Genomic DNA, 19,967 nt, shown 5'->3' on the forward strand with positions numbered 1-19,967 from the left:
GGAGGGTTCCCTCCTTAGGGCTACTGGCAGCAGCTGCTGCATCCCTGATTACACAACATCTACAGTCGATACAGAAGGGTGCCTGCTCCCTTTCTAAGGATCTTCCAGAAAAGAGGTGTCAAACACAAAGAGTGCAGAACCAGATAAAAATGTAATTGGGAAATATTTAATAAAATAAATAAAAATAGAATAGAATATAGAAAATATTAATATGTGGTTTTCTAAGTCTATAGGGATTTTTTTAATGGTTTAGTGGTCCCCATTTTTGAGTTTGATACCACTGTTTCAGAAAGAACAAGGGTCTTATTAAGCCCAAGCTAAGTAAATAGTCTAGAATTCACTCCAGAAGCTAAAGAATTAGAGAGAAATGTCCTAAGGACCAAAATAGGTATATTGTACCAAAACCTGAAATGTTCTCACCAAGGGTGTCATTCACAAGAAAAAGATGACTGTACTTTTAGATTTATTACCTAGTGGAAAAAGTTGCCTTATCAAATACTAAGGAGTGTGATCCTGAGTGATCCAACAAATCCTTAGTGAGAAAGAAGAGAGCTTCTGGAAACATATTTCAATATCTCTTTGCCAAAAGAGATGGAAATCAACTCAAGGGCTGGATGTGTTTATAGAACTTAGACAATGGTGCAGAAGCTTCCCTCAAATCAAGCCAAGCTAAACCTAGTCCATCACCTGAAATCAGAAAGTATTAATGAATCAATGCAAACTCTGACTATAGTGCTTCCTGCATGTTCCCAGGGCCAGTCACAACTGGCAACTTCTGAGGCAGTTTTATGGGGGGGGGGAAGCTTAGAGGTGCCCTCTAAGAGTCCCTTCCAGCTCTGATAGCCTAAGGTTTTATATTTATTTTGAGGCTTTAAAGAGCTGTGATTTCATCTATGGGGAGACCTTCTTTCACTGATAAAGAGAACAACTTCTTCCAAGGATTTGTAGATAATTTCATGAATTGCTAGGGCCAAAAAGTTCATGACCTGGTGGCCAACCTTCTGGTGACAACTATGTAATATCATCCTTATCATCATCAATAATGACAGTAGCTATATAGAACTTACTCTGTACCAGATACTATGCTAAGCACGTTGCAATTATTATCTCATTTGATCCTTACAACAATCCTGAGAGATAGGTGCTATTGTTATTTCCACTTTACAGATAAGGAAACTGAGGCAAACAGAGGTTAAGTGACTTGCCCGGGATCACACAGTGACCTCATGCTGGATTTGAACTCAGTTCTTCCTGACTCCAGGCCCAGTTCCTTATCTACTGTAGCAGCTGGCTGCCCCAACAACGGACAAAAAGCAGTCATTTCATCCACCTATACAATAGTTCACAATTATAAATTGTAAATTATATTATTTATATATTATAAATATATTATTTTTATAATATTATTATAAATAAAAGAATAATAGCAGTATATTGACTTGTCCCAGGACCATTTTTATCTAAATTCCATTGAAAATATAAGAAAAACAGGATAATACTGTGCAGTCTCTGAGAGAGAGAGCACAAGGGTGTGGAGAGAGAAAGAGAGAGAACCAGTTTCAGTGCCAGGAAGATCTGAGTTCAAATTTAGCCTCCAGCACGTTATGGCTCTGATTCCCTTTTAAGTCACCTAACCTGCCACTGCCCTGGACAATGCTATGAGCTGCAGAGCAGGCTTCACAGAGGTAGAGAGCATTTCCTCATGGATACTTTCCTATACTAATGAGGGAGCTAAGTAAAGCAGTGGATAGAGCACTGGGCCTAGAGTCAAGAAGACTTGAGTTCAAATCCAGCCTCAGGTACTCACTAGCTGTGTGACCTTGGGCAAATCACTTAACCTCTGGCTGCCTCAAATAATGATAAAAATAGCACCTATATCTCCCAGGGTTATTGTGAAGATCAAAGGCTATAATATATTTAAAGCACTTAGCATATAGTAGGTGCTATATAAATGCTTACTTCCTCCCTCCAAGTGACATCACAGGTCTGGTATGGAAACTTATTCATTACATGGCATTCATATAGTACTTTAAGTTTTACAAATACCTACGCTATCTCATTGGCTTCTCACAATGACTCTGTTAGGTGGATAGTGCAGATATTATTATTCTCACTCTTTCAGATAAGGAAACTGAGGCACAGATTCAGTGACTTGCCCAATGGCACACAGCTAGTCATTACATCAGCGAGCTCTAAGTCTGTGTTCTTCCATTGACCTAAACGCCCCAGTGGTCCTCAGGTATCTCACAGGAGCAATGATTCTGGAGTCTGACAGCCCTGGCATTTCTCACCCTGACTTCCTATTTCCTCGAAGCCCTTCTTTGTGCTGCTCAAAGAGAATGGAGAACCAGGATTCAGGGGCCTGGACTGCCCATGGTTAGAAACAGACAAGGAAAGGATACTGTTCACAAACCTAGGAAAGCAGGATTCAGGGGCTTCTTGTGAGGTAAGAGTGAGCAATGTCCCTGTCCTAGTCTGAATTAGAAACAGCCCAGGGGAAGCTCCCCTTCGCTGATACCCCCCTGCCTCAGGCCCTCACTTTCCAACTGACCTTTCACCTTTCTTGCCCAGTGCTTGATCAACTCAAAAAGCCAAACAAGCCCAGTCTAACCCAGGTGGGAAGCATCCCTTGCCTCCCCTAGGACAGTGGATGAAGGTCGAGGAAGAGAACACCGGCAGGGAAGCAGCAATGAGAGAGAGCACCAGTCTCTAATGTCCAGAGGAACCATGAAAAGGGCAAAGGTTAGGGTGTTGCTGTTTGGTCAGGGTATCCAGGGCCTGCACAAGAGTCCCCTCTTCTCCTCCTGCCCCACCTGTGTACTTCCAGGCATCCAGAGCTGCCTGATGCCTCCTAGGCATTTTGAGGGGATGTTATATTTAGAGACAATTCTCCTGTCAGCAGGAGAGAGGGGAGGGGAGGGAGGGAGAGTGAGTGAGAGAGAGAGAGAGAGAGAGAGAGAGAGAGAGAGAGAGAGAGAGAGAGAGAGAGGAGGGAAGGGAAATAATTTAATTTTGTTGTCCTCCCCAAACAAGACAGGGCCACAAAGGGCACATGTTAACATTTTCTGTCCTGACAATTTCCTCAAATCCTTTTTTTGGGGTCTCCAAGTAACAATAAGTGGAGAAGAGAGTGGGAAGCAGTGTGATAAAGGAGAAAGAACATTTGCCTTGGTGTCAGAAGACTTGAATTCAGAGCCATCTCATTTCATTTTGGGACAGCGCTCATGATTAGAAAGATTTTCCTTACATTAAGTGGAAACCTGCCTCTGCAACTTCCACCCCTTGCTCTGCCTTCTGGGGCCAAGAAGAACAAGTGGGCCACAGTCCCTTCCAGTTCTGAATCTTATGAGCCTGAATCCCATCCCTCTTCTACAGGATAGTCAGACACTAACGCATTTGAAGACAGAGATCTTATCTTCCCTCTAGGATAAATACCCCTAGCTCTTTCAAACCAGTCTTCCTATAGCATTGTCTCCATTCTCTTCACCAATGTGGTCCCTCTGAATCTATTCAAGTTGAACCTTCACTTGTCAATGTCCTTCTTAAAATGTGTTTTGTGGTATGGGAAGGATTTGGTCATTAGCAATTGTACTGCAAGTATTTCTAACTCATTATGCCTTAAGCCTTACTTTGGGCCTAGTGCTGTCTGAACTGATTTTTTTTTTTTTAACCGGACCTGTTATTTCATTGTCATAGGGAACTTTGAATGAAGCAATCCTTTCAACCAATGCAAATCAGAATCTGTTCTGCAACTGAGTCTTAGAAGTTGCTTGGGGTACTCAGAGGTTACGTGACTTCAGGGTCATAAAGACAAAATGTGTCAGATGGGACTTGAGCCCAGGTCTCACTGACTCCGGAGCCAGGGTGATATCTACTACAACATGCCACTATGGGGTACCCCAAAAGTACAACATACAGTCCCTCTTCATAAAACATTAGACCTGGGGGAGGCTAGGTGGCGCATTGAATAGAGCACTGGCCCTGGAGTCAGGAGGACCTGAGTTCAAATCCAGCCTCAGCCACTTCACACACACACACACACACACACACACACACACACACACACACACACACACAAAACTAACTGTGTGACCTTGGGCAAGTCACTTAACCCCAATTGCCCTCCAAAAAGCAAAAATAAATAAATAAATAAATAAACAAACAAACATTAGACCTGGAGCCAGGGAACCAGGGTTCAGGTGGTGGCATTTCTACATGCTAGGTATGTGATCTTAGGTAATATGCTTTGCTCACCTGGGCCTAAGTCTACTCATTTGATTAACAGGAATAATAATACTTCCTATCACCTCAGAGGGCAGAGGTAAGGAAAGATTCTATAGCCTGCATTAGCACGACTGCAAGGGTTTACAATGTTGTCTGCTCAGAACTCTCCACCTCACCTATCACAGCTACAAAGGGAGAATATGCAGGCAAAAAACCCTTCCTGGTATAAGAAACCTTAGAGTTGGGTTCCATTCTTTGGTTCTCCCTCATTTATTAGGGTGTTGGTTTTGACAGGGAAAGCTCTGTTACCTGAGATAAAGAAATGAAGTTTATTCAAAGGGTGAGGACCTGATGGGCACAATGGGGAATTAATCCACCCTTTCTCCTGACAGGAGCACACTGGACTGAGGTTTCTCTGCTGAACCCACAAGGTTTATTTATATTCCAGGGATTTCTCAGCTCCAGCTTCCTTCTCTCCCTCCCTCCTTGCAGAAGGTGGGGGAAATGAGCCACTCACTGCATGCTACCCCCTCCCTCCTCTCCATAAAGATCATTTGGAGAGGGAGTCAGCAGCCCCAGGAGACCTCTGGAGCCTTAATTGGGGAGTGGGAGGATCAGGACATCATCACGCTGACGATCTCCAGAGCCCTGGAGAGACAGGGGGGAGGGTGGGGAGCAGGAGCATCCTGGGGGGGGGAGAATGGGGAGAGGGGAGCAGGAGCATCCTGGGAGGGAGAATGGGGGGAGAGGAGCAGAAGCATCCTCCCCATGCCACCGCCTGCTAGGAAGCCTGGCTGCCAGAGGAGAAATGGAAATGGAATGAAGCTGGCAAAGGGCAGGAAAGAGTAGCTGCACAGACCCTGCCTCAAGGATCCCTGCTGTTGAAGTGGGAGGGAGACAGAGAGTAGTTTCCCCTTAGAATCGCTATCGGAGCAAAGCCTCCTCCCTAGAGGACGCCAACCTCTTGTAGCCCCTTTCCTCCCCCAGAACAGGCTCTGTGTCTGACACAGCCAGTTGCTGTGGAAATTATTAGGATGTGAAACCGAGGGTAACGACTCCAGGCAGGAATTAAGCAGGGGGAGAAGATACCCTTGGGACTAAGGCCCTGTTTTTGAAAAGATGATCTGGAGGAATAAAAAAGTACCTGGGCTAGAAGTTTCTAAGGGAAGGAAGATAAGTGGGGTGTGGTCAAAAGAGCACTGGACCAATATGGGTCCCAATTCTACTGATTATCACCACCCCCAAACACACACACACACACACACACACACACATTCAACTCACTCACTAGCTATGTGACCTTGGGCAAGTCACTTCCCTTTTCTGGGTCTCTGTTACTCCATCTGCCAAGTGAAGGGTTGGGTTATATAATAATTAATAATAATAATAGTACCAATAACAAGACTAGCACACCTGTATATAGCATTTTAAGGTTTTCAAAGTGCTTTACATACCTTAACTCATTTGATCCTAACAACTCTGTGAGGTAGGAGCTATTATTGTCCTACATGTTACAGATGAAGAAACTCAAGCTGGGAGAGGTTGTTTTGTCCAAAACCATAGCTAGTAAAAGCAATGGAGAGGGTCTCTAAGGTCCCTTCCAGTCATGACAATCTGAGCTCCATTTTTTGCAAGCCTCACAGTGTAGTAGAAAGAGCACTGGTCTTTAACTTAGCTGACCTGGCTTTGAGTTACTCAGTATGCGACAATGAGCAAGTCACTCACTTAGCCTCTTGTTAGTCTCAGTCCCTCCATCTGTCAGATGGGTATAACTGGACATGAACTCTGCCTCCAGTGGCTGCTGTGAGGAAAGGACTTTGAAAATCTTAAAGCGTTATAGGAATATCATTATTTATTATTATTACTGTTACTATTATTATTATCACACATATTCTAAGGTCTGTCTTCTCACTCTGACATTCTATGTTCTAAACTTCCTTTTGATATTCTAAGGTCTCATATTCCAGAGTCAATATTCTATGCCTCTGTGACCCAACTACCAAGGAAATGCATCACACAACCAACCAACATGTGTGTACAAAGCCCTGCTTTAGTTCAGACAAATTTCAGAGGGGATGTCAGGCAGAAGGTGACTCACATAGCATTGTGCCAATCAATGCCAATGCTTGGAAATGGCTAGGTATATTTCTCATCACAACTAGAAGGTCCCACTTAGCACATGCCAATGCATCCTGGATCCAAGTGTGGGGGTTTCAGAATTTCCCAGGGGATATCAGATCCTTTTAGAGAAGATTTATTTCAGCGCCTCACATGGCAAGAGCTTGTGGATGTGCCTGATGGGAGGTAATGGCCTAACTGCTCTCAGGGGAAGGGGAGTCATTGGACGATGGTGACTGGACTGGAGTCAGGAGTTCCTAACGTGCTGTTTCCCTGGGCCAACCAAAATGAAATGAAAACCACACAACTCTCCTTCATGTATTGTTTCCTTTGCCATTCATTTTGGTATAAGATTTTTATCTACGATGGTAACAATATTCTTTGTATCACTTACAGCAGAATCCACTTAATCAACACCTAAACAAATGGGCCACCCTTCTTCGTTCAGAGCCAGAACCGAGACTTAACCCAGGGGCAAAATTGCCCCTGACTCTAGCAACCTTCCCTGGGCTGGTTGCCAGCAAACACATTTGGCACAGAGCACTTTGGGGAAGCTAAACCCTAGATGAATGGCCCACCTGGGCTCCATTCTCAGGGAGACTTCCTACATGCACCAGCTAAATTTATTGGCTCGTTTTACTGTGCCAAAGCCACCTGCAAGCAGATGTGCCCCCAAGATTTAGTGGGGGCCTCTGGGGAGGCTCCAGGGGAAAATGGGGCTCAGGGACTGCCTGCAGCTCACTCAGCAGATACAAGCTAGAATCTGTGAACCTGAATGCTAGGAGCGACTCCACTTACCTTTCTGTCACTGGAGGTGGCCTTGAGTCACTTCATTTACTTTTTTACAATGATAAATATTATTTATTAACTGTTTAAGGGGGCCACCCCCAGCTCATCTCTGCCTATTCAAACCCTATGCTTAGTTTAACGCCTGGCTCAAGTGCTGCCTCCTCCAGGAAGCTTTCCCTGATAGCTCATAAAATAATTGGTCAATTTACAGTCTCAGAAGTGGAAGGAAATTATTTTACAGACGAGGGAAGTGAAGACTGAAGGGGTTATGGGATCACAAGATCACAGAGTTAGAGTTAGAAAAGACCTCAGAGGGGTGGCTAGGTGTCCCAGTGAATAGAGCTCCCTGGAGTCAGGAGGACCTGAGTTCAAATCCTGCCTCAGACACTTAACACTTATTAGCCATGTGACCTTGGGCAAGTCACTTAACCCCAATTTCCCTGCCTTCCCCCCTCCAAAAAGCAAAAAGAAAAGACCTCAGAGGCCATCTAGTCTAAACCCCTCATTTTAGAAGGGAGGAAACAGAGCCTCAGAGAGGTTAAGGGACTTGTGATAATATTTATAAAGCTCTGAGCACAGTGCCTGGCACTGTGCTAAGGAGGCTCTAGAAAAATCTATTCTGTTCGACCTTCCCCTTGTCCAAGGTTTTATATGTTTTATACCCATTATACCTTATTTTCTTTTTTTAATACTTTTCTTTGGAGGGGGGAAGGTAGGGCAATTGGAGTTAAGTGACTTGCCCAAGGTCACACAGCTAGTTTCTTGTATTAAGTGTCTGAGGCCAGATTTGAACTCAGGTCCTCCTGACTCCAGGGAGCTCTATTCACTGGGACACCTAGCCGCCCCTATACCTTATTTTCATATTATAATTATCTCTGTGTGTGACTTATTTTCCACTGGAAATAATAAGTGCCATGAGGGAGAGGACTGTATCTAATTTAATCTGAATGTCTCCCCCATACTGCTGTGTTCCCAGAAGGCAATTAATAAATGTTAGTTGAGTTGAGTTAAGCACCTACTATATTCAGAGCATTGTGTTGGGGCCATAGGATAAATGAATGTTAAGGAAATGAAGTCATAGAGCATTGACTGCTCATTCAAGATAATCCAAATCCCTCAGCCCTCCCGAAATACAGTCACAGCCTCCCTTGTCAGCCTTATCGTCCCCTTCGTATACTTCATGGACCATCTAAAATAGATCTACTTTTCATTACTCTCCGCTGCTCTCCACCTCCAACATGCCCTCTGCTTTCCTTCCTCGGTAGTGCCTTCATTCACAATATTCAATCTCTCTATGCCTGGAAAGTCTTCTACTCCAACCAAACCTCTTTCCCTTCTTTGCCTGTTGACATCCTACTAGCCTGTCAAAGCCCAAATCAAAAGGCGCCTCTTTCAGGAAGCCTTCCACGATTCCCCCAGCTGAAAGCAATCTTTCTCATTTTATTTAATAGCATGTTTCACTTTTTACATTCAAATTTAGGCTTTCTTTATCTGTGCGTATCTAGTTACCCCTACTAATTTTATAAACTCCATAATAGTCCTGTCTCAGCCTTTTTATATTTCCCCTTACTGCCCAGCACAGAGCATTAAATTGGTGCTGAATGTTTGCTGAAGGAATGAATCTGGAGTCCTTACAATCATAAAATCCTACAGCTGGAAGGGACTTCCAAGGTCACCTTCTCCAATACCCCCCCCCACCCCCAACAGGAGCATTGGTTTAGACCCAAGGTGATGTCTGAGATCTCTGCCAAATTCTACAATGCTAAGTGCTCCAAGAGTTTCAGAGGACGGAAGGATCACTTTCAGTCAGGGTGCTTGAGAAAGGCTTCAGAGGTGGCATTTGGGAGGAGCATTTGGTGAGTTTTCAAATGATCCCTTAGATAAAAGTGTATCTCTCCCGGCAGCACTGTGGATTCCCACTGGCCTCTGGGAATTGGGACAAGTGCTTAATCGGCATTTCTCTTCAGGGCTCTGCCAGCATTCACAGTTCTCCTACGCAGATGATGCAGCAGCAGCTGTGGGGTCCCTGCTTCAGCCCACCCCTCTGCCCCACTCCTGACCCCAAATAGCTGTCTTTGTTTACCTTTGGGCTCTAACCCATTGGAGTTAAAGTGCATCCTCTTTTGACATTCTGTGCAGCTCATCAGGAACCGTGTCACAGCCTCCCTTGGGAGAAAAGCGTAGGTTTCTGCAATCTAGGGAAAGAGACAGAAGTCTAATTATCTCTGGGCTCCTGGTCTCTGGCTGCTTGGTAAGGTGATAAAGGAACACCCTGCCTTACTCACAGATGCTGTGACTCTATTTCCCTTTACACTCATACCATCAGATAGTGAAAGGAGCACTGGGATGGGAGATAACAGCAGAGACAAAATTTGAACCCAGCTCTTTTGACTCAGTGCTCTTTCCAGTTAGCTGGCATAGTGGATAGAGTCCTGGACCTGGAGACAACTAGACCTGGTTTAGATCTAGCCTTAGACACTTACTAGCTATGTGACCCTGGGAAAGTCTTTTAAACTTTCTGTTCCTCAGTTTCCTCCTCTGTAAAATGGAGATAAAAACAATCCCTAGCGTCCTAGATTGTTAGAAGGATAAAATGAGATGATATTTAAAGTGCTTTGCAAACCTTAAGACTCTATTTAAATGCTATCATCCTCATCATTATTGTTATTTCTAATAATACCATGAGATTTCTCTGGCAATTACTAGCTTTGTCATCTTGTCACTCAACCCCACTCTGAGACTCAGTTCATCTGAAAATGACAATAACAACACTTCTACCAGGTGCCTCACAGAACCCAGTGTGGGGAAAGTACTCCATGTAAACCTCAACTGTGAGGTCCACAAGACACAGATGTGAGTAACATTTTACTCCATTTCCTCTGAGAAAAGCAGGGATAAGTAAGTGCAAGGAGCTATCTAGGACCAAGAGCCAAAGTCAGGGATTCCTTAATTCCCTGGGACTGAAATCATTCAAGATGTTTTCTGAGGATTAGTTCTTTCTGTCAGAGGACGTATGTAACCGAAAAGCAGGCCTGTTAGATAAGGCTATTTCTCATTCTGGTAATCATTTATAGTCTTTTGTTAAAGGTTCTGTTTTAGAGATAGGGCAAGTAAGCTGTAAGGAGAACTGACTCTTTGGATTACACAGTGGGCTAAGCTAGTTCTAGATCTTCTTTTAGTTTCAAAAATAGCCTGCTACTGGCTACTAAAGGCAGCTCATAGGTGCTCAGAGATATTGCGATGGATTTCTCATCACAACCAGTGGGTCCCTCCCATACATAGAATTCAAGGGTCTAACGGTTTTGAGTTTCTTTTCCCACCTTGGAATGAGTCAAAGACAGGAGAACAGAACCACGGCATGTTAGAACTAGCAGGGACCTTACAATAGAACATGCTGGGCCTGGCATGACCCTCAAAATACCGAATGCTGGAGCTGACAAGAGACCTTAGCACATAGGTGGTCAGAGATTGTGTGGGCTTTAGGATTTAGAATATGGCATGTTTGGACTGGAAAGGGGCCTGGGGACTGTGAACTTGTTTTGATATTTACACAATTGCATTTCAACATAATTTCCTTTGCTATCCTACATATTTTATTTTACTCATTTAAGTCCATCCATGATTATTCTTTGCACTGATCAATTTTTACCAAGTTTGTAGAAAAAGGGGGAAAAATGTGAGGAAAGAAGTTAAAGAAAAAAAGAGAGAAGAAAAAAATGGGACATAGTGAGGAATAGGAAGAGTGTCTCTGTTCTCCCCAAATCCCTTTAGACACCTTTTTTTTCCCCTCATTTGCCCATTCTGACCTAAAAATTGAGTATTTTTCTCTTTTGGATTCACATAAAAATTAAGGAAAAGTCAAAATAAATGTAATCCTCTTCCTTTCACTGTCTAAGGCAGCTAAAAGGCCTAAACCATTCTTAGGCTTAAAGCAACACTAAGATTTTGGGGGATACCCTGGATTAAACCAAAAATCCTTTCTAAAAGGAACATCACAGTTTAAGAGAAACAGTCATAGAGACCTAGACACTGTCTCTAATCTCTTTCCTTAACTCAGTGTGATCTTGAATGAGTCACTTCTCCTCTGGGTCTGTTTCCACCACTGCAAAATGAGGAGTTTGGAGCAGGTAGCCTCTAAAGGTTACCTTTAACTCTGACATTGTGCATTATAAGGTCCCCTTCAGGTCAGACATCTATGTATGTTCTTTTATTCTAAGATCCCCTCCGGGTCTGATAGTCTCTGCTTTTAATGTTCCATGATCTATAGTCTAAGGTCCCTGACAGCTCTGATATTCTGTGTTCTAAGACTGGAGTTCTTCGACTCTTTTTGGTGTATCATGGATTCCTTTGGCAGTATGGTGAAGTCTGTGGATTCATTCTTAGAAAACTGTTTCTAATAATTGAAAAAAATGCTCAATTTCACTAGAGGTTAATTTTTTTAATGTATAAAAAATTTTTATACATTTTAAAAATGTATAATATAATATACAACATATAAAATTTTTTAATTTAAAAAAATTTTTAATGTAAAATTTAAATTTTTTTTAAAAAAATTTAAAATTAAAATGTAAATTTTTTAAAAACAAAAAAATTTTAAATACATTTTAAAATGAATTATTTAATAATAAAATTATTAAAAATAATTATTTTAAATTTCATGGACCCCCTGAAATTTATCCATGGACTATGGGTGAGGAACGAGGGATGAGATTGTGTATCCCAGCTTAAAACCCCTAGTCTAAGGTTTCTTCCTGCTCTGACATTCTCTCTTCTCAGGTCCATTCCCATGTCCACTCTGATATTCTATGACTAGTGCAATTTCTCAAAGCATTGGTAGATTCTCACATTTATCTCCACTAAGTGGCAGCATAGCCCCACTTTATAGGTCTTTTAATCACAGCCAGGGAAAGTTCAAAGGCTTGTCCCAAAGCTTCAAAAAGGAAAATGGGGCTCTCTGTAGAGCCTCTCCCTCTGGGGACTCTCTCTGCAGATGAGACCCATCAGCTCAAACTGTCTCTCTCTCTCTTAGCCTCATATTGGTTATAGCTGAGTAAACTCCCTGCTCAATTCCCTGCACTCAAGGTGTCTATGAGGCATTTGTCACCATCTTGTCATCAGGGACCCCCTGCAGAAGGGGTGGGATGGTCCCATCAATGCCATCCCACCCACCCTTTTCTCTTTCTCCTCTGATAGCACTGCCCCCCACCTCAGGTCTGCTCAGACCATTCAGTTAATTTGGGTGGTACCACTGTTATTTCTCAGCTGATTTGATGCTCTGCAGAGCGGCCAGTCTTGATGAGTTATCTCCCTTCCAAACTGTCTGTCTGATTAGGTCTCTCTAGAGGTCATGGACAAGGGCAAACTCTCCAGTGACTCTGATTAGAGTGAGTGGATGGAGAAAGCCAGAGAGTCAGGGATAGGAAAGACACATGGGAATTTCTGGAAACCCCTATGCAGGCTTTCCTCCCTTATTAATACTAAGCAAGGGGAACCAAGACCATGTCTGATGGACACATTTCATCTCTATCCTTGTGTCTGACTGAGAATAAATTCCAGGCCAGTGTGCCAGGGGCAGACGGTCGGTTGGGCACAGCCCTGCGGGGTCAGAAGGGAATACACTCGGCTAATGTGATGATCTCAGCTCAGGAGGAGCTCGGAGGGGTGGGGCACAGGGAAAGCCAGTGCAGTTAGCAGGCCTGGGAAAAGAGACCGATCCAGCCTGTTCCCCTGAGGCAGTGCAACCCACAGATTAGTCCTCCGAAGAGGGGCATAGAAGGAATTAAGGGAGGGGCAGGGCAGCTGTCTGCTTAGGAAATGAGTGGAAAGTTTCTAAATCATGGTTGCCCAGATAAAGCTCTCCTTACTCACAGAGGGGTTGCTTGCCCACCCCTGAAAGAAAAAATAAAGTCATAGATGTTCTCCTTAGACAGGCTGCTTCTATGTAGGGGACACAAGATCTTATAAATGTCTCTAGGACTCAAAGAGCTAGAAAAGACCCCAGAGGTCATCTAGTCCAACCCCGTCGCTGAAAAGAGGACTAGAAAGGTGAGGTAACTTGACCAAGGTCAAACATCTAGTAATATATCAACTGAAACTCAAAACCTCTGATTCCAGATTAGTTTGGGACCCAAACTACCTGTTATAGCTAGAAAAGACCTTTAAAGACCATCCAGTATAACCCTTTCATTTTACAGATGAGGAAATTAGGTCCCAAAGAAGTTAAATGATCTGTTCAACACAGAGCTACTAAGTAGTTCAGATGGAATTGCAACCCAGGTCCTCCCTCTGACTTCAAATCTAATGATCTTTCCACTCCACCACCTTTGTTTTGAAGGGGCAGGGGGGTGGGGGGATAGGGAGTGGAGTAGGGGGAGGGGAGGTCACCAACACTTTCCAGACCCAGACAGGTCCCCACCAGGGCCAGGAGTGGTGTCAATAGCCTTTCTAGCCCACTGGGAGGACGTGAGCCAGAGGACAAAGCAGTGCCAGCATGCTGCAGGGAGAAGAAGGCCTTCTGGCTGCCTGCCCCACCATGGGGACACAAGTCATGTGCAAAAGGCCTGCAAGGCCCCGGAGCCACTGGAGGGACATGAGGAGAAGGGTCCTAGCCCAGCTCTGCAGAGCAAAGACCCCACCTAAGAATCAGGGGAGTCTCCAAGATGGCAACAGACAGAACCCCACTCCCACCCCCCTTAATTTATCCCTTTATCCAGAATCTTTTTCCTAACAGGGGCAGTAGAAAGTAGGGGAAAGACCACTGGATTTGAGAGTCAGAAGATCTAGAGTCGAGCTCTCCCTCAACCACCTCACACTTGTATGACCTCAGGCAAATCACTCAGCCTCTCTGGGGGTCCTTATGTGTGAGGAATGTATATGTATATGAAACAAGGGGACTGGATCTCTAGGATTTCTCTCCCAATTCTCAATTCTAGGATCCTATGTATGCTTCCCTGCAGAAATATCATTCCTCCTCACATTTCTTTTTTTTTTTTCCTTTGACGCAGTTGGGATTAAGTAATTTACCCAGGGATCACACAGCTAATAAGTATCTGAGGCCACCTTTGAATGCTAGTGTCTGAGGACACATTTGAACTCAGGTCCTTCTGAGTCCAGGGCCAGTGTGCCCCACCACATTTCTGTAAGACACTAGAAGTAGGTTTACTCTCTCTGTTTTACAGCTAGGATAAAGGAAGAGAAAGGAATTTTCTTTTAAAGATTAGATGGGGCAGCTAGGTGGTATAGTGAATAGAGTACTGGCCCTGAAGTCAGGAGGACCTGAATTCAAACCCAATCTCAGACACTTGACACTTAACTAGCCGTGTGACTTTGGGCAAGTCACTTAACCCCAATTGCCTTGCCTTCCCCCTCAAAAAAAAAAAAAGATTAGACAGGGAATTTTTGGCAGAGAAAAGAAAAGAGAAGAGATACAAATCTTCTGATTCTCAGTATGAGGTTATATACAACCTGGCACCTATTATTCCCTTAATATACATGTTTGTTGAGTTAAGAGGAATATATCTAAAACATTAGTGTAAGGAAGGACTTAAGGGAGTGGAAAGAATGCTGAATCTGGAGTCAGGAGAACTGCAGTAGGATCTTGGTTCTGACAGTTACAAGCTTTATATGAAACTGTAGGCAAATCATCTAACCTTTTTCTGAGCCTCAGTTTCCTAATCTGCAAAATGGGGACAATAATGCCAATGTTACCTATACCTCTCAGAATTATTGTGAGGCAAGGGCTCTGTCAGCAAAAATGCTAAGTAAATCTGAGGTATTTCTATTACAGAAGGGGAAACTTAGGGCCCAGAGAGGTAAACCAACCCCCTGGGTCACACAGAAAGTTAGTAACAGGCAGGGACTCAGACCCTTGTCTCCTAACTCATAGCCCACTGTTCCTTTCCACTACACACATCTCCTAGCTTCCTTACCACCATGCCTTCCCCCCTCTGCCCCATTACCCTATCTATGAATTTGTCTTTTGCATTGGTTTGTTTGTTTTATTAGAATCTGAAATTAATTATTCAGTTTTTCTGTGTTGGCCAAGACCCTATTTGCAAGACTGTGGGATATTATAATTTGGAGAAGGAGGAAACCTTATATATAACCTAATCTAACCGTTTCATCTTATAGATCATGAAACTAAGGTCCAGTGAGTCCTTTCTTTAGTACAGGTTCTGCCCCTGATGAAGTCCCAAGGGCACTGCAGAGACTTCTTACAAGTGGCTACAGGCTGCTTGTAAGCACCCTTAGCCTGACCTGAATGTTGGATGATGATGCCCCAGGAGTCCTGGAAGCTCTGAAGCTAGCTACCTCGGAGGCTTAGCTTTGGGGCTGGGCAATGTCACCACCCGGCAATACCCAGGAGGAGAGCAGACAACAACAGGTTTACGCCCAACTCCTGCTGCAAAATAGAAGCTCTAAGATCCTTTCCAACTTTCACACTCTATGTTCTAGGGGACCTTCCACGAATCACATTGTATGATGCTAGATTTAATCTTTAATCTCTTTTAAAGAGATCACAGTGTTTAGAGCTAGAAAGGATCGGAGGAGATTGAATTCAGAGCTCAGGGCTGAAAAAGTCCTTAGAAAGAATGCACTTCCAAACCCTGAATTTTACAGAAGAGAACACAGAAGCCAAGACAAAGGGAGCGGCTTGCCCCAAATTCCAGAGCTTATTAAGTTGTAGAACTCACATTTGAACTCAGGTCTTCTGAATCCTCGACCAGAGCTCTTTCCATTACACCACGAAGAGACTGAATTGAGACATCATTACACATTTTGATTGGTATGACTAGAGAGTTGGGATTTGGTTGAATTTATTGATATAGGTGAAATTGTGAACATATGGGGGGGAGGAAAAAAAAAGCATACCCACAAACCTATAAAATGGCTTGGGTGAGTGAAGTGTGACAGGTGGAGAGAAGGAGAAAAAAGAGAGCAGAGTAGTTAAGAAAAAGACGAGCTCCATCTAGCATCATTCAGGCTGACATGATATTGAAGGCCTGGGCCCCACATAGAGCTCAGCCTTGGCATTGTTGCTGAAATTCCAACTCTGTGTGCAACCCAGTTGGACCTTTGCCAGTCATGTGCCAGATCTAGGTAGGACAATAGGAAGTAGAGCATGTGGGAAGACATATGGAGGATAGGTCCCCAAAAATGTGGAATCAAGGACAAGATAGTGGCTAGACCTAGGGCAGCTTAGTGTATTGGGAAAAAAAACAACACTTTAATTTGGAACGAGAAGACCTAGGTTCAAATCCCAGCTGTGCTAGGGGCTACCATATACCTCTCTGCATTTTGGTTTCCTCTTCTGTAAAATGAAGGAATTGAACTTGATGACCTGTAAGGTCCCTTCCGATTCTAAAATCCTACATTCATATTATTCTAGCTATTATATGTCATGGAATAGTGGAAAGACTGCTGGACCAAATGGGGAAGCCTAGGTTCAAGCCATGGTTCTGCTGCTTAGTAACAGTGTGATACAAGCTGTGGGACTCTAGACCAATCCTTTCATCTGCAAAACAGCATTCATAGTATTTACACTACCTAGAGATCACAAGGTTGTGAGGAAAGCATTTAATTTATTTAACCACACTATACATGTGAGCTATTAGCAGTAGCAGCAAAGGATTAGACTGGAGATGACCTCTTGATATCAATCAGTATGTTCCTGAATCCACACTGTCCTGGATGGTCCAGGTTGAACCAGGGGATAAGTTCCAGCACATAAGCACCGTGAACAAAGAAGGAGAAGATTGAAACGTTCAGGAGGGGAAATACAGCACCTTCTGAGTACTAGGCACAGAAGGGTATACAAAATATAGTGACAGCACACTACTGTAAGGAAAAATGTCCTCACAGAGCTAAGAGTGGAATAAGATTCCTTAAGGGGCTAGAAAAGGGTTCTCCCTTCATTGGAGGTCTTCAGGAAGATGTTGCAAATGTTGTAGGAAGCATAGGGGGTTTTTTGTATGTTTTGGATTAGGTGACCACTGACAAACTCTAAAATGCTTTCATTCTGTGACACTTTATAGATAATTCCCAATAATTGTAAAAGCAGTTCACATTTCTATGGTGCATTTCCCACAATTGTAAGTAATGTAAGTGTTTCATCTCCATTTTACAGATGGCAAAACTGAGGCTTAGAGAGGTGACATTATTCACACAAGTCACAAAGTGAGAAAAGAGCAGAGCCAGAATTTGAACTCAGAGCTTCCACTCCAAGTTCAGAACTCTTTATAAGACGTGGTCCTATTTGGCTAGTGTTTGTAGAGAGAATTCAAATAAGACGTGGTCCTATTATAATCAATCCAAATTGGACAACAAAAATAGTTAATATTTATATAGTAATTTAAGGTTTGCAAAGTACTTCATATATATGCATATGCATATATATGTATACATAGATACATCTCAACTCATTATTAAACCAACTCATTATTATTCTCATTTTGTAGGTAGGGAAATGAAGACTGAGAATTTAAGTAACTTGTCCAGGGCCATACAGCTAATAAAAGTCTGAAGCAAGATTTAAATTTAGATCATCTTGATTCCAGATCTAGCATTCTACCAACTGCCAAGGTACCTCTGAATTCAAAAGACCATCAGACCTGTCAGTAGGCTGAGTGAGTAGGGGAAAATTTAGGATGACCTTCCAAAAACCACTTGACCACAAAAATTCTATTTAGCCTATAAAATGCACGTTGGCTCCGCCCACACTTACCAATGTCAACCTCCTGACCTCCTTTTACTACTACCTATGGGCTAATCATATCTATCTGACTTCTATAATAATGACAGTTTGAATTCTCTCTACAAACACTAGCCAAAAAGGGAAGGGACAAATATAACCGTGTTCCCATAGTTTTCTGCCTAGTTTGGGAATCAAAAATCCTGGGTCCAAGTCCCACAGCCCCCAAGGCTGTCAGTTTCCTTGTCTGTAAAGGGAGGAGTTTGCATTTTGAACCAGACCATCTCTAAGCTCATTTCTGGTATTCTATCAGCCAAGGTTCCTCTTAGCTCCCATGTTCTAAGGTCCACTGTAATGCGAATGTAAATTTTAAAGATCTTCCCTGCCCCTAGGCTAAAGTGCACCAGAAGCCTGGGGAGGGAGGCTTGTTTTTCAGTAGATACTTTTGATTGGCCAGTGGGTCAATAAGGTTGTTACATTCTCTGAGCCAGGAGAAGGCTATATAAGCCCTGATGTGTAGCTTTGTTTTGGGACTCACTTTGAGAAGTGTTCTGTGATTTGATCTGAATTCTGGGAAGCCGATGTTGAGAGTCCCCCGGCTTTGAAAAACCCAGAATGTGGAAACCCAGATGTTGACTGGGTATGGATGTAATGGTTGGACAGTTTGGAAATCTGTCTACTTGATGTTTCTGTCTTGATAATTATGCCTGTATACTTTGAGGTTCAGGGTGCTGACCTTTTCTCCTGAACAAGGTAAACGATATATGTCTGACTGATTAAAGTAAGCTTGTTAACCCATTTTGAGTTGCTTTCCTTTAACAAAGCAGATCCAAGAACCTGTGGTAGCTGCAAACCCTGAGGACGCTTGGGGTGCTTGCTGCTACATCCACATGCTAAGACCTTTTCTAGTTCAGACGGTCTGTGTTCTAATAGTTTCTGGTCCCATGATTCTTGTCAGGCCTTCCCTGGGTTTCTCAGGACCTTGCATATAGGCTGGGGTCTATTTTCATGAATGATTTAGGTCAAAGTTCATCTCCTGAGGAAAAAAATAAGCTAACAAGTATAGGAATCAGGTCACAAAGGGGAAATGGTCACCTTGAAGAGTGAATTCAACCTGAACAATACTGCTCTGGTGCTGCTCAAAGAAGTAACTCTAGGAAGCCCTAAAGTACCAAAAGTGTCAGAATTGAATTCACAGTTTGGCAGGACTTAGACAAGGACACACAGTTCACTCGTTTTTCAGAAATCTGTCCCATCTAAGGGAAGACTCTTTCTTCTAGGGTAACAGCAGGAGTACAACCATATGCCCTGCACTGTGCAAAATCCACACTGGGGTAAACCGACAAAATTGGTAACCCCTGAATTTTTTTTGACAGGAGAGGAAAGGGAATCCAAGGACATTGGTCTTTCTGAAGGCTCATATTGGATGTCCCATCTAGCCAGGTTGGTTCCTGGCAATCTCATTCTCAGTGCTATATCTTCATTCATGTTGTTCTTCATCATAAAAATAACACATCTCCATAGCACATTGCTATTTCAACGTGCTTCACATCTATTGAGTGATCCTCGAAGTCTAATGAAGTTTACATTGTGCAAGTTTGATTATCCTTGCTTTATAAATGCTGTGACTGAAGCTCAGAAAAGACTTAGTCAAGTTTGCACAGCAATTAAGAGACAGAGTCAGGATTTAGACCCAGATTTTCTGACCCTGTACCTATTTGACCTCCCATGATCCCTCACCAAAAATCAGCTACCATCTTCATAATGCAATCCTATCTGACCTTCTGGGTTCAACTGAAAGTCCTGCTTCCTCTATGAAGTCTTCCCTGACTACTCTAGCCCTCTCTGAAATCCTTCACCACTAATAACTTGTGCCAATCAATTCAGCATAATGTCTTATATTGTTTGGTATATACTTGTCTCTCCAAATTAACTGTGAGTTCCTTTCGGGTTTCTATTACCCCTGTGGTGCCTAGAGGAGTGCTGGACACAGCATCTGCAGAGTATGCTGACCTAGTAAGATATATATACTAAGCTCCATAATTCATAGTGATTGGAGTTCAGTGTCTAACCCAGAAGGGAGAAGACCATGATATGAATGAGGGGAAAAGTAATGGCAGCATATAGCCTGGAAGGTCCTTTAGTC

The 19,967-nt window shown here is 43.2% G+C and overlaps 1 protein-coding gene across 1 annotated transcript in view; it reads right to left on the minus strand.

Annotated features, from left to right (window-relative positions):
- NOL4L (nucleolar protein 4 like) overlaps positions 1 to 19,967 on the minus strand; it is a 198,729-nt gene that overhangs the window by 120,613 nt on the left and 58,149 nt on the right. The window contains exon 3 of the mRNA XM_069073941.1: positions 9,215 to 9,326. Within this exon, the coding sequence (XP_068930042.1) occupies positions 9,215 to 9,326 (112 nt within the window). The remainder of the gene's footprint in view (positions 1 to 9,214; positions 9,327 to 19,967) is intronic.

This window comes from Petaurus breviceps, unplaced genomic scaffold (genome assembly GCF_028583685.1).
Source record: "Petaurus breviceps papuanus isolate PSGF00001 unplaced genomic scaffold, PetGlider_PUasm1.0 90879, whole genome shotgun sequence".
NCBI classification, from domain to species: domain Eukaryota; kingdom Metazoa; phylum Chordata; class Mammalia; order Diprotodontia; family Petauridae; genus Petaurus; species Petaurus breviceps.